The sequence below is a fragment of the Oncorhynchus keta genome, chromosome 32 (genome assembly GCF_023373465.1).
Source record: "Oncorhynchus keta strain PuntledgeMale-10-30-2019 chromosome 32, Oket_V2, whole genome shotgun sequence".
NCBI classification, from domain to species: domain Eukaryota; kingdom Metazoa; phylum Chordata; class Actinopteri; order Salmoniformes; family Salmonidae; genus Oncorhynchus; species Oncorhynchus keta.
Window position 1 is genome coordinate 25629148 of NC_068452.1, and position 10893 is coordinate 25640040.

The window sequence follows — 10893 nt, forward strand, 5'->3', positions numbered from 1 at the left end:
TTAGCCTGTTATACATTACCTCTTGGGTGCACTTCTCTATACCACCACTACATAGTGTAGTGCCCCCAAACTCAACTCTGGACCTCAAAGCCACTGCTTTTTTATTTTCTTCCATTGTTCCCCTCTAATCAGGGACTGATTTAGACCTGGGTGCAACTAATGATCAAGTAGAACAAACCAGCAGGCTCCAGACGTCTTAGGGTAAGAGTGGAATACTGCTGTAGTCGATTAAAGTTCCCCTATATCCATCAAGTTATGCGAGTAAAGGCCTGCCGCATAAAAATACATCACGACAAGTGTGAAAGAAACAGGATGTGTCCTTACAATTCTGTACAATTTGTTCACTCGACATGGTAGGATCTGTGTGTCGGTAAAATTAATTGTGCATCGAATTGTGGTGAAATTTCTTACGCAATTTGATAGAATAAATCATCATGTTGAGGTAAATTTGCAGTCACACGTTGCTATGATGTTTGGTCATCCCACTGCAACTTGGTAAAGCATGCAGTTGTCTACACTACAGGGTGCTGAAAGCACACTTGATGCTCCTTTCCAATAAAAATCAAGGGTCTTAATTTGTATGCTAGTGACATGAACAGTGCTTAGCTGCCAATTAACAAATACAAGTTATCTTGCTCTTATCCATCATATAACCTAACCTGTGTACACCATCAACAAACTTGTCTAGATCATGCGAACCAAATTGGGCAAATTTGCCATTTATCGCAACACTGCGTGACAAAACTAAATCTGTAGAGCTGAAAATGCCAGAGACACTGACCTTAATTCAGTACATGAAACTTCATCACGCAGCCTTTTATCCACAAAAAAGTGTGATGGGAAACACCTCTGGTGGGGAAATGCACATTTTTAAAATGCAGATTTGCTCACATTTGTATGAAAATACATAGCAAATGAGATATTAATAGCTAGGTTTCTAAGTATTTTTCCCCCTCATCCTGAGGTTAATAAGTTTCACAGCAAGGCTTGAATTCAACGACACAAGCTCTTTGAGACACAGTTTCAGCATATACAACAGGTCAGAAACCATGTCATTCTCTCAAGTTGTATTAAGTAAAAATATTTATTCTTAAAAACATAATTACAATTAAGGGAGAGATACAGTAAAGACATCTCTCTCATCACGTAGCATCTGGATATGAGAACATTACAGATCTGGCTTTTAACACAATTGAAACTCCAAGATCAGAGTGGGAGTGGATGGCCATTACATATTGTGCTGGAAACAGACCATAGTCCTTCATAATGTACTTATGTAGTCCCCTAAGAAAAAATAAAATAGAAATAACTGACAGGACTGCAAGCTACACTACAACTAAAATGCAGACTGAGCATTCCCACACACTCACCATGACAATCTCACATACAGCTAATTAGTTACCACCAAGCACTTCAGAATCCTAAAAATAATTCCTTAAAAACAAACTAAAGATAAAACAGACAAAGTATACCTGTGAAACTCCCATGACAGTTTCCAGACAAGACATACACACTACAAGCACAGACAACAAGGACACAAGTTATCTGACCTCCTACCAACCTTGTGGAGGCCGGCCATGTTTGAGTTCAGTTCAAGCCCGCTTGATTGGTCGACATGGAGAAAAATCCATAATCAAGGTACAACCTTCTCACAAGTCCTGGAAACATGGATGTTTCAGAACATGTCTAAAGAGGTTCTTTTTAAGTCCACCTTGAGGGAATTGATGATAATAGTCCAGAACAAAGCCTGTTACAGTCAATGGCTGCATTCACACAGGCAACCCAATTTGGAGCTTTTTTCCCACTAATTAATTGGCATTTTGACCAATCACAACAGAGCTTATCTGATTGGTCAAAATAATAATTAGTGGGAAAAAAATATCAGAATTGGGCTGCCTATCTAAATACTGCCAATGTGGCTGTTACTAGGAGTTGGTGAGAAGAGGATAAGGAGAAGTGGAGTGTTCAGTAGAGGGCTTCATTGTTGCTGCTTCGTGGCCTCTTGATCTTCTCTATGTTTTTCAGGATCATGTCATGTAATGTCACCTGCAAGCGGATGGGGTTTGGTTATTACAGTCAACAAATATCTGCACCAGAACATGACAGGCTAACATAACATTGATACAACATGGTTGAACAGAGTCAGACCGGTGTGCATGTATTGCTCACATATTGATTCCTCAACTCTGACACAATGATCTTGAGGCTGATGTATTCCTTCTCGTCTATTTCAGTCACCGTGCGCTGGTAGTCCTCCTGCAGACAGACGGATGGTCAACAACGAGAGGACTCAGGGCAGCAGATTGGATGTGGATGTAAACAGTATGCAGTTAACACTTACCACATGAGGGTACTTTGTAATTTTTGAGACTAGCTTCGCTCTGGTGATGTAATATCTGTTGAAAACAAAGTTTTGAGACAGTCCAAGGAAACGTTTTATAGATTCACAAGGGAATTTTGTGAAGTAAATAAAAACACAAGGTAGTGTATACTGTGGCATACCTGGAAATTTGGTCCAGGTAAGAGGCTGCCTCTCCTTCCACAGTCCTGAGCTCAGCAACAGTTTCCTCCTGTGGACAGAAACAACAAGACCAGCATCATCTGACAGAAAGGCAAAAGAGTGCAATTTCGGCACCCTAGTGATGGAGATTTGTTCATGTTCGGAAAAGTAGACCAGAAGCTAGACATGTGAATGTCTCTGCACTCATACTGATAGGAAAGTATAATACCTGGATGGATACACCAAAGTTGTTACCATCCTCTATTCTGGGGATTAAGAGCTGGACCCACATTTTGACCTGAGAGTGAGAGACATACAGATGAGAGTCATTTCTTAACAGTAGATCTCCACTAAGCAATTCAGTGAGAGAGCCCTCAAAAAGCAATCAATAAATCCCTCAAATAAAAATGGCTGTGTTTGTGGGTATATACCGTGTTGCATTTCTCTATGAGGGTTCTTATTTCTGGTTTGACTCTTTCGATCAGGTCCACCAGCTGGCCGTTGCTCTTTATCATGCCCCCTGTCATGACAAACACCTTGGGGCCATCTAGAGAGGTGGGATTCAGAGGTCAAATATCCAAGCAGTTTCTAGCTAATATAGAATACTGCAAATCAGTCAAGTGTAGTCTACTATTCTCTTCTATCAAGAAATGTATTAAAGATGAATGGTTCTGGCAAAAGTCAGCATTGATAGACATTAAGAGATATCAAGTGTATTTTACAGTACAGCAATGCCATCAGACTTATTATGCAAGTATCAAAATGCATGACTACAGGCAGAAGGGTTTACCTTGACAGTTATCATCATCGAGTCCATCTTCCATTTTCCGTTTTCTGGAATTTTGCTATAAAACATTAACCATGCATTAACATAGGCATTACTTCTGTTACAGGTCTCCCTTGATCAAAGGGGTTCCACATTTTTCTCCCTTCGAACAGTAATGGTCAAGTGCATTGAACACAGTGACCTGCTGAGAGTCAATGAGCCATTCTGTTTATGTCTCATTAACATTCCTTCACAGTGTTATGTTAAAGTGAGTGAGATACTGGTGTTGGCTTATCCTCCACTTTGTTCAGGGTAGTCTCTTTCAGATGTGGAACATACCCTTGTGATCAGACTAATGAAGTTGTTAGGCAGTGGCAATATAATAAAATGCTAGCTGACTGTGGGTGCAAGCCTTTGTTCCAGCCAAGCAATAACACACCTGATTCTACTTTTCATAGTCTTTTTATTTCACCTTAAATTTAACCAGGTAGGCCAGTTGAGAACAAGTTCTCATTTACAACTGCGACCTGGCCAAGATAAAGCAAAGCAGTGTGACAAACAACAGAGTTACACATGGAATAAACAAATGTACTGTCAATAACATAATAGAAAAAAGAAATATATATATATATATATATATACACACACAGAGTGTGCAAATGAGGTAAGATTGGGGAGGAAAGGCAATAAATAAATAAATAAAACATGGGGATGGGCTATTTACAGATGGGCAATATACAGGTGCAATCTGTGAGTTTCTCTGACAACTGATGCTTAAAGCTATTGAGGGAGATATGAGTCTCCAGCTTCAGTGATTTTTTAAATTCGTTCCAGTCATTGGCAGCAGAGAATTGGAAGGAAAGGCAGCCAAAGCTTTGGGGGATGACCAGTGAGATATACCTGCTGGAACCCGCGCTATGGGTGGGTGCTGCTATGGTGACCAGTGAGCTGAGATAAGGCGGACCTTTACCTAGCAAAGACTTAGATGACCTGGAGCCAACGGGTTTGGCGACGAATATGAAGCGAGGGCCAGCCAACAGGTCGCAGTGGTGGGTGGTATATAGGGTTTTGGTGACAAAACAGATAGACTACATCCAATTTGCTGAGTGTTGGAGCTAATTTTGTAAATGACATTGCCGAAGTCAAGGATCAGTAGGATAGTCAGTTTTACAAGGGTATATTTGGCAGCATGAGTAAAGGATGCTTTGTTGCAAAATAGGAAGCCGATTCTAGATTAAATGTTTTGATTGGAGATGTTTGATGCGAGTCTGGAAGGAGAGTTCACAGTCTAACCAGATAACTAGGTATTTGTAGTTGTCCGCATATTCTCAGAAGTCAGAACCGTCCAGAGTACTGATGCTGGACGGGTGGGCAGCGATCGGTGCATTTGGTTTTACTTGCATTTAAGAGCAGTTGGAGGCCACGGAAGGAGTTGTATGGCATTGAGGCTCGTCTGGAGGTTAGTTAACAGTGTCCAAAGATGGGCCAGAAGTATACAGAATGGTGTCGTCTGCATAGAGGTGGATCAGAGAATCACCAGCAGCAAGAGCAACATCATTGACGTATACAGAGAAAAGAGTCAGCCTGAGAATTTAACCCTGTGGCACCCCCATAGAGACTGCCAGAGGCGCGGACAACAGGCCCTCCAATTTGACACAATGAACTCTGAGAAGTAGTTTGTGAATCAGGCGAGGCAGTCATTTGAGAAACCAAGGCTGTTGAGTCTGCCGATAAGAATGTGGCGATTGACAGAGTCGAAGGTCTTGGCAAGGTCGATGAAGGCGGCCACACAGTACTGTCTTTTATCGATGGTGGTTTTGCATAGCGGAGAAGGTGCGGCGGAATTCAAAACGGTCAGTAATCTGTTTGTTAACTTGGCTTTCAAAGACCTTAGAAAATTCAAAAGGCACTCGCAAATCTGAGCAATCTTATTTGCAGGTGCATGGCAACAATTGAACACTATGAAGGAAAAAGGAAACCGCACACTGCTCTTGATAGTATCACTGATCTTTAATAAGATTACGTATCACTGATCTTTAATAAGATTACGTATCGGCCACACGGCCTTCGTCAGAGCTTTTGTGATTAAAAAAATAATAATTAGCACCCTTATGTAGACCTGGCCCCACCAACATCCGTTCTAAACATCGAAGGGGGTTGGAGGCAAAGGGAAAACAAATAAGTGCTACCAAATATAACAATATGCATTTCATAAATATTACAAGTGTATAAATAAGGCGTATTGAACACGTCTGTAAAATCTCAATGAGGACATAGTACGTTTTTATTAGTCACTGGGTACATCGTACGAAAAACGTCAGAATAATCAAGACATATTCAAGACTTATTTCATGTTCAAATTCACAACATACATAGGCATTTCATCATTAAGTCCTTTAGGAAATAACGTCTGGAGGGTGAAAATCCAAAAATATTATCTTTTACTCAGAGTATTATTAATATCACCTCCACTGTCTGATATCTTAACTTTCTCTATGCCACAAAATCTAAATGTGGAAATGTGCTTCAGGTCATTGAAATGTACAGCGACTGGATAATCCCTGTCGTTTCTCCTGATTTAACTTTTATGTTCACTAATTGTCTGTTTGAGAGAGCGGGTGGTTTTACCGACATAACAGAGCCCACATGGACATTTAATAATGTAAATAACATGGGTGGTGGAACACGTAATAATGTAATTTATTTGGAACCGTTTTGCTGTGTGTGGGTGGCAGAAATATTCACACTTCATCATATTGTTGCATACGGTTTCTTAGAAAGAAAGGCAGGGTAGGAAAGATATGGGTCTGTAGCAGTTTGGGTCTAGTGTCTCCCCATTTGAAGAGGGGGATGACTGCGGCAGCTTTCCAATCTTTGGGGATCTCAGACAATACGAAAGAGGTTGAACAGGCTAGTAATAGGGGTTGCAACAATTGCGGCGGATAATTTCAGAAAGAGAGGGTCCAGATTGTCTAGCCCAGCTGATTTGTAGGGGTCCAGATTTTGCAACTCTTTCAGAACATCAGCTATCTGGATTTGGGTGAAGCAGAAATGTGGGGGACTTGGCAAGTTGCTGTGGGGGGTGCAGGGCTGTTGACCGGGATCGGGGTAGCCAGGTGGAAAGCATGGCCAGCCGTAGAAAAATTAAATTCTAAATTATCGTGGATTTAAAAAATCGGTGGTGACAGTGTTTCATAGCCTCAGTGCAGTGGGCAGCTGGGAGGAGGTGCTCTTATTCTCCATGGACTTTACAGTGTCCCAGAACCTTTTGGAGTTTGTGCTACAGGATGCAAATTCTGTTTGAAAAAGCTAGCCTTTGCTTTCCTAACTGCCTGTGTATATCGGTTCCTAACTTCCCTAAAAAAAGTTGCATATCGCAGGGGCTATTCGATGCTAATTCAGAACGCCACAGGATGTTTTTGTGCTGGTCAAGGGCAGTCAGGTCTGGAGTGAACCAAGGGCTAGATCTGTTCCTGGTTCTACATTTTTTAAACGGGGTATGCTTATTTAAGATGGTCAGGAAAACACTAAGAATAACCAGGCATCCTCTACTGACGGAATGAGGTCAATATCCTTTCAGGATACCCGGGCCAGGTCGATTAGAAAGGCCTGCTTGCTGAAGTGTTTTAGGGTGACGGGTGGTCGTTCGACTGCAGACCCATTACGAACGCAGGCAAAGAGGCGGTGATCGCTGAGATCCTGGTTGAAGAGAGCAGGTGTATTTAGAGGGCAGGTTGGTCAGGATGATATCTGAGGGTGCCGGTGTCTTCAATCAAGATCTGATTTGCTAAATCAGGTGTGTTACCTGTAACCATGGGGGCAGCAGGTAGCCTAGTGGTTAGACCGTTGGGCCAGTAACCGAAAGGTTGCTAGATCGAATCCGAGCTGACAAGGTAAACATATGTTGTTCTGCCCCTGAACAGGCAGGTAACCCACTGTTCCTAGGCCGTCATTGTAAATATGAATTTTTGTATTGAATGTATACACTTTCATGATACTGATTTGATGCAAATGAGAATCCATGAACTTACCACATCTACTCCATCATGACTATTGTTGAGAATGATTGGGTCAGGTACTTTGACGTTTATCTCGGAGTGGATATCTTTCAGGTCTGCGACATTCAAAATGGGCTCCTGGAAAGGATGAAGAAATCAAGTCAGTGTATTTGTCAAATGCTTACGGGCCCTTCCCAAAAATGCAGAGAATTTGAAAAATAACACGTGGAATAATTACACAATGAGTAACGATAACTTGGATATACCAACTCGATGTGCAGGGGTACGAGGTAGATATGTACAGTTGAAGTCGGAAGTTAACATACACTTAGGTTGTAGTCATTAAAACTTGTTTTTCAACCACTCCACAAATTTCTTGTTAACAAACTATAGTTTTTGCAAGTAAGTTAGGACATCTACTTTGTGAATGACAAGTAATTATTCCAACAATTGTTTACAGACAGATTATTTCACTTATAACTCACTATGACAATTCGAGTGAGTCAGAAGTTTACACACACCAAGTGGCGGCAGGGTAGCCTAGTGGTTGGACTAGTGACCGGAAGGTTGCAAGTTCAAATCCCCAAGCTGACAAGGTACAAATCTGTCGTTCTGCCCCTGAACAGGCAGTTAACCCACTGTTCCTAGGCCGTAATTGAAAATAAGAATTTGTTCTTAACTGACTTGCCTAGTTAAATAAAGGAAAAATAAATAAAAAGTTGCATGTGCCTTTAAACAGCTTGGAAAATTCCAGAAAATTCTGTCATGGCTTTAGAAGCTTGTTAGGCTAATTGACATCATTTGAGACAATTGGAGGTGCACCTGTGGATGTATTTCAAGGCATACCATCAAACTCAGTGCCTCTTTGCTTGACATCATGGGAAAATCAATAGAAATCAGCCAAGACCTTAGAAAAAAAAAATGTGTAGACTTCCACAAGTCTTGTTCTGTCAGGAGGAATGGGCCACAATTCACCCAACTTATTGTGGGAAGCTTGTGGAAGGCTATCTGAAACATTTGACCCAAGTTAAACAATTTAAAGGCAATGCTATCAAATACACACAATTAGTATGGAAACTTCTGACCCACTGAGAATGTGAAATCAATCATTCTCTCTACTATTATTCTGACATTCCACATTCTTAAAATAAAGTGGTGATCCTAACTGACAGAGTTTTTACTAGGATTAAATGTCAGGAATTGTGAAAAACTGAGTTTCAATGTATTTGGCTAAGGTGTATGTAAACTTCCGACTTCAACTGTACATATACGTGGGGTAAAGTGACTAGGCAACAAGATAGATAATAAACAGTAGTAGCAGTGTATGTGATGAGTCAAAAGAGAGTGCAAAAGGTTCAATGCATATAGTCCAGGTATCTATTTGGTTAACTATTTAACAATCTTATGGCTTGGCGGTAGAATCTGTTCAGGGTCCTGTTGGTTCCAGACTTGGTGCATTGGTGCCGTAGCTGAGAGAACAGTCTATGACTTGGGTGGCTGGAGTACTTGACAATTTTTAGGGCCTTCCTCTGACAACGCCTGGTATTGAGGCCCTGGACGGTAGTGCGTGAGGCCCTGGACGGTAGTACGTACGACCCAGGATGCCAAGCCATGGCCATACCAAGCAGTGAGGCAGCCAGCCAAGATGCTCTCAATAGTGCAGCTGTAGAACGTTGAGTATCCGAGGGCCCATGCGAAATATTTTCAGCCTCCCAAATGGGAAAGAGGCGTTGTCGTGCCTTCCTCACGACTGTGTTGGTGTGTGTAACTGATGTGAAATGGCTAGCTAGTTAGCGGGGTGCGCGCTAATAGCCTTTCAAATCGGTGAAGTCACTCACTCTGAGACCTTGAAGTAGTTGTTCCCCTTTTGTGGAGCGATGGGCAACGATGCTTTGAGGGTGGCTGTTAGGTAGGGGCGAGGAAAGGGACGTAAGCTAAACTGTAACATGTGGACTAGAGCCGGGTGATATGGACAAATCCAAAGCGCAATAAATGGCCTGAATTGATGCAATAACAATAAGTTATAACATTAATGTGCACTACAGTCATTATGTACTACTGGTTTGATGGTTGTTGCCATCAACTGTTTCATTAAGAATCAGCCATATTAGCAAGTGTATTTAACATCAAACTTCACTAGTAAAGGCTACGTATCGTAATGATTGATATCGGCAAAATTCTTGTGATTGGTGTTGATCATTTTCGGTTTATCGTCCGAGCTCTAGTGTGGACCATGTTAATTAGTGATATGGACACAGGAACTTCAGGCTCTCAACCCACTTCACTACAGCCAAGTCGATGGAGGCGTGCTCAAACCTTACCCTTACTTAAGGGGCTCTGGATTAACCTAGATTCTATTTTGACAATAAAAAATGTACAACAAAGGAATCCCTGTTATTAGAATATGAATTACCTTCAGAAAGCTGTCAAGTTCCAGCAACTTTTTGGGGAAAAAGTCTGCGACCAGGTTCTCAGCCTAGTAAGGAACAAAGTTTTTTATTTTTTTTAATCAATGATCACGTGTCCACCAGCATCAGTATATACATGATGCCTCCACTACATGACGACTCCAAACAGTTATTTGTGGTTTTTGATTGATAGTTATTTGTGGTTGGTAAAATGTATGCAATATAAGACTAGGACCAAAAGTCTGAAATAGGAACATGATGAGATAATATTGATACTCACCTCACCCGTGATCCGCTCTCTGAAGGCGTCAACCTGAGAAAATAACAATTTTCGAACACATCTTATGACATGTGAGTGAAAGTAAAACCATGTTGAATGACAGTCCAATAACACCACGTGCCATTTGATGGGAGCAGCTGTTCTTAACACCATACTTCCCCCCCGTCGTGTCTTTATCTCTAGCTAGCAGGCGACCTATCTAGTTACATTTGTACATATGCTAATGTTATCGCTCTCCCCAAGAACTGTTAGTGTTACAACAGATTAAATTGGAAATAGAGTTACTAACGTAACTAGCTAACGTTGCCGTTTCTGCATAAAAAGACAGCCCGCGTGCTTAAAATGTGTGATGCGGGATACTGTAGATAAACAAACAAATCGCTACTGTCCAGTCTCAACAGGATAGATAAACAAACACCACTTACTGAGCTCAGATTTTTTTAAATTGAACATTCATAGATGTTGTGCTGTGTTAATAACGTAGCTAGCTACTATAATCAATGAGCAAAATGCAGCTAACCTCCCTAGCTAGGCCTGGCAAGCATTCTCAATTATTCAACTTCTGCGTCAAAGAAATTGTGAAAACATTACCTTTGTTTTGAGGTCATTGTCTACCTTAATGCCCTTTGAAGACATAATTTGAAATAAATCAAATTAACTGATATAAACAAAAAAAAAACGTTTTTTAAGTGGCTCGTAGTTGCTTTGCCGCACACTGCTTCGAAATCAAGGTATGACGTAGGAAAGATGCGACTCGTAAAACAACCACGTGGACCAAAAAAAAACGCATCACTAGCTATGTTTCTCGTGGATTATTTTAAAATTTAAGATTAGATACTGATAAACAAAGGTTACGTCCATTTACATTAACTGTGTGTCAGTGTTTATTTTTACGCAACATTGATTCAAATATGCGTTTCTGTCACGTGGTCGTATGGGTG

General features: G+C 41.1%; 1 protein-coding gene across 1 annotated transcript; it reads right to left on the reverse strand.

Annotated features, from left to right (window-relative positions):
- Positions 1–1065: 1065 nt before the first annotated feature.
- Positions 1066–10827, reverse strand: LOC118365425 (proteasome activator complex subunit 3-like). The gene is made up of 11 exons (XM_035747607.2): positions 10544–10827; positions 9953–9985; positions 9678–9740; positions 7298–7402; positions 3291–3345; positions 2932–3047; positions 2730–2798; positions 2503–2570; positions 2342–2396; positions 2170–2256; positions 1066–2046 (listed from the first exon to the last, which is right to left on the reverse strand). The coding sequence occupies exons 1-11, from the start codon at positions 10586–10588 to the stop codon at positions 1966–1968; spliced, it is 777 nt and encodes a 258-aa protein (XP_035603500.1). The 5' UTR covers positions 10589–10827; the 3' UTR covers positions 1066–1965.
- Positions 10828–10893: the final 66 nt, after the last annotated feature.

What these genes read in the sequence shown, in the direction of transcription:
- LOC118365425 (XM_035747607.2), bottom strand. Translation starts at nt 10,588, where the DNA reads ATGTCTTCAAAGGGCATTAAGGTAGACAATGACCTCAAAACAAAG. An exon ending in CGATGATGATAACTGTCAAG is followed by an intron (nt 3,048 to 3,290) that starts GTAAACCCTTCT and finishes CCACCTCTCTAG; the next exon opens with ATGGCCCCAAGGTGTTTGTC. An exon ending in ACTTTGGTGTATCCATCCAG is followed by an intron (nt 2,571 to 2,729) that starts GTATTATACTTT and finishes TTCTGTCCACAG; the next exon opens with GAGGAAACTGTTGCTGAGCT.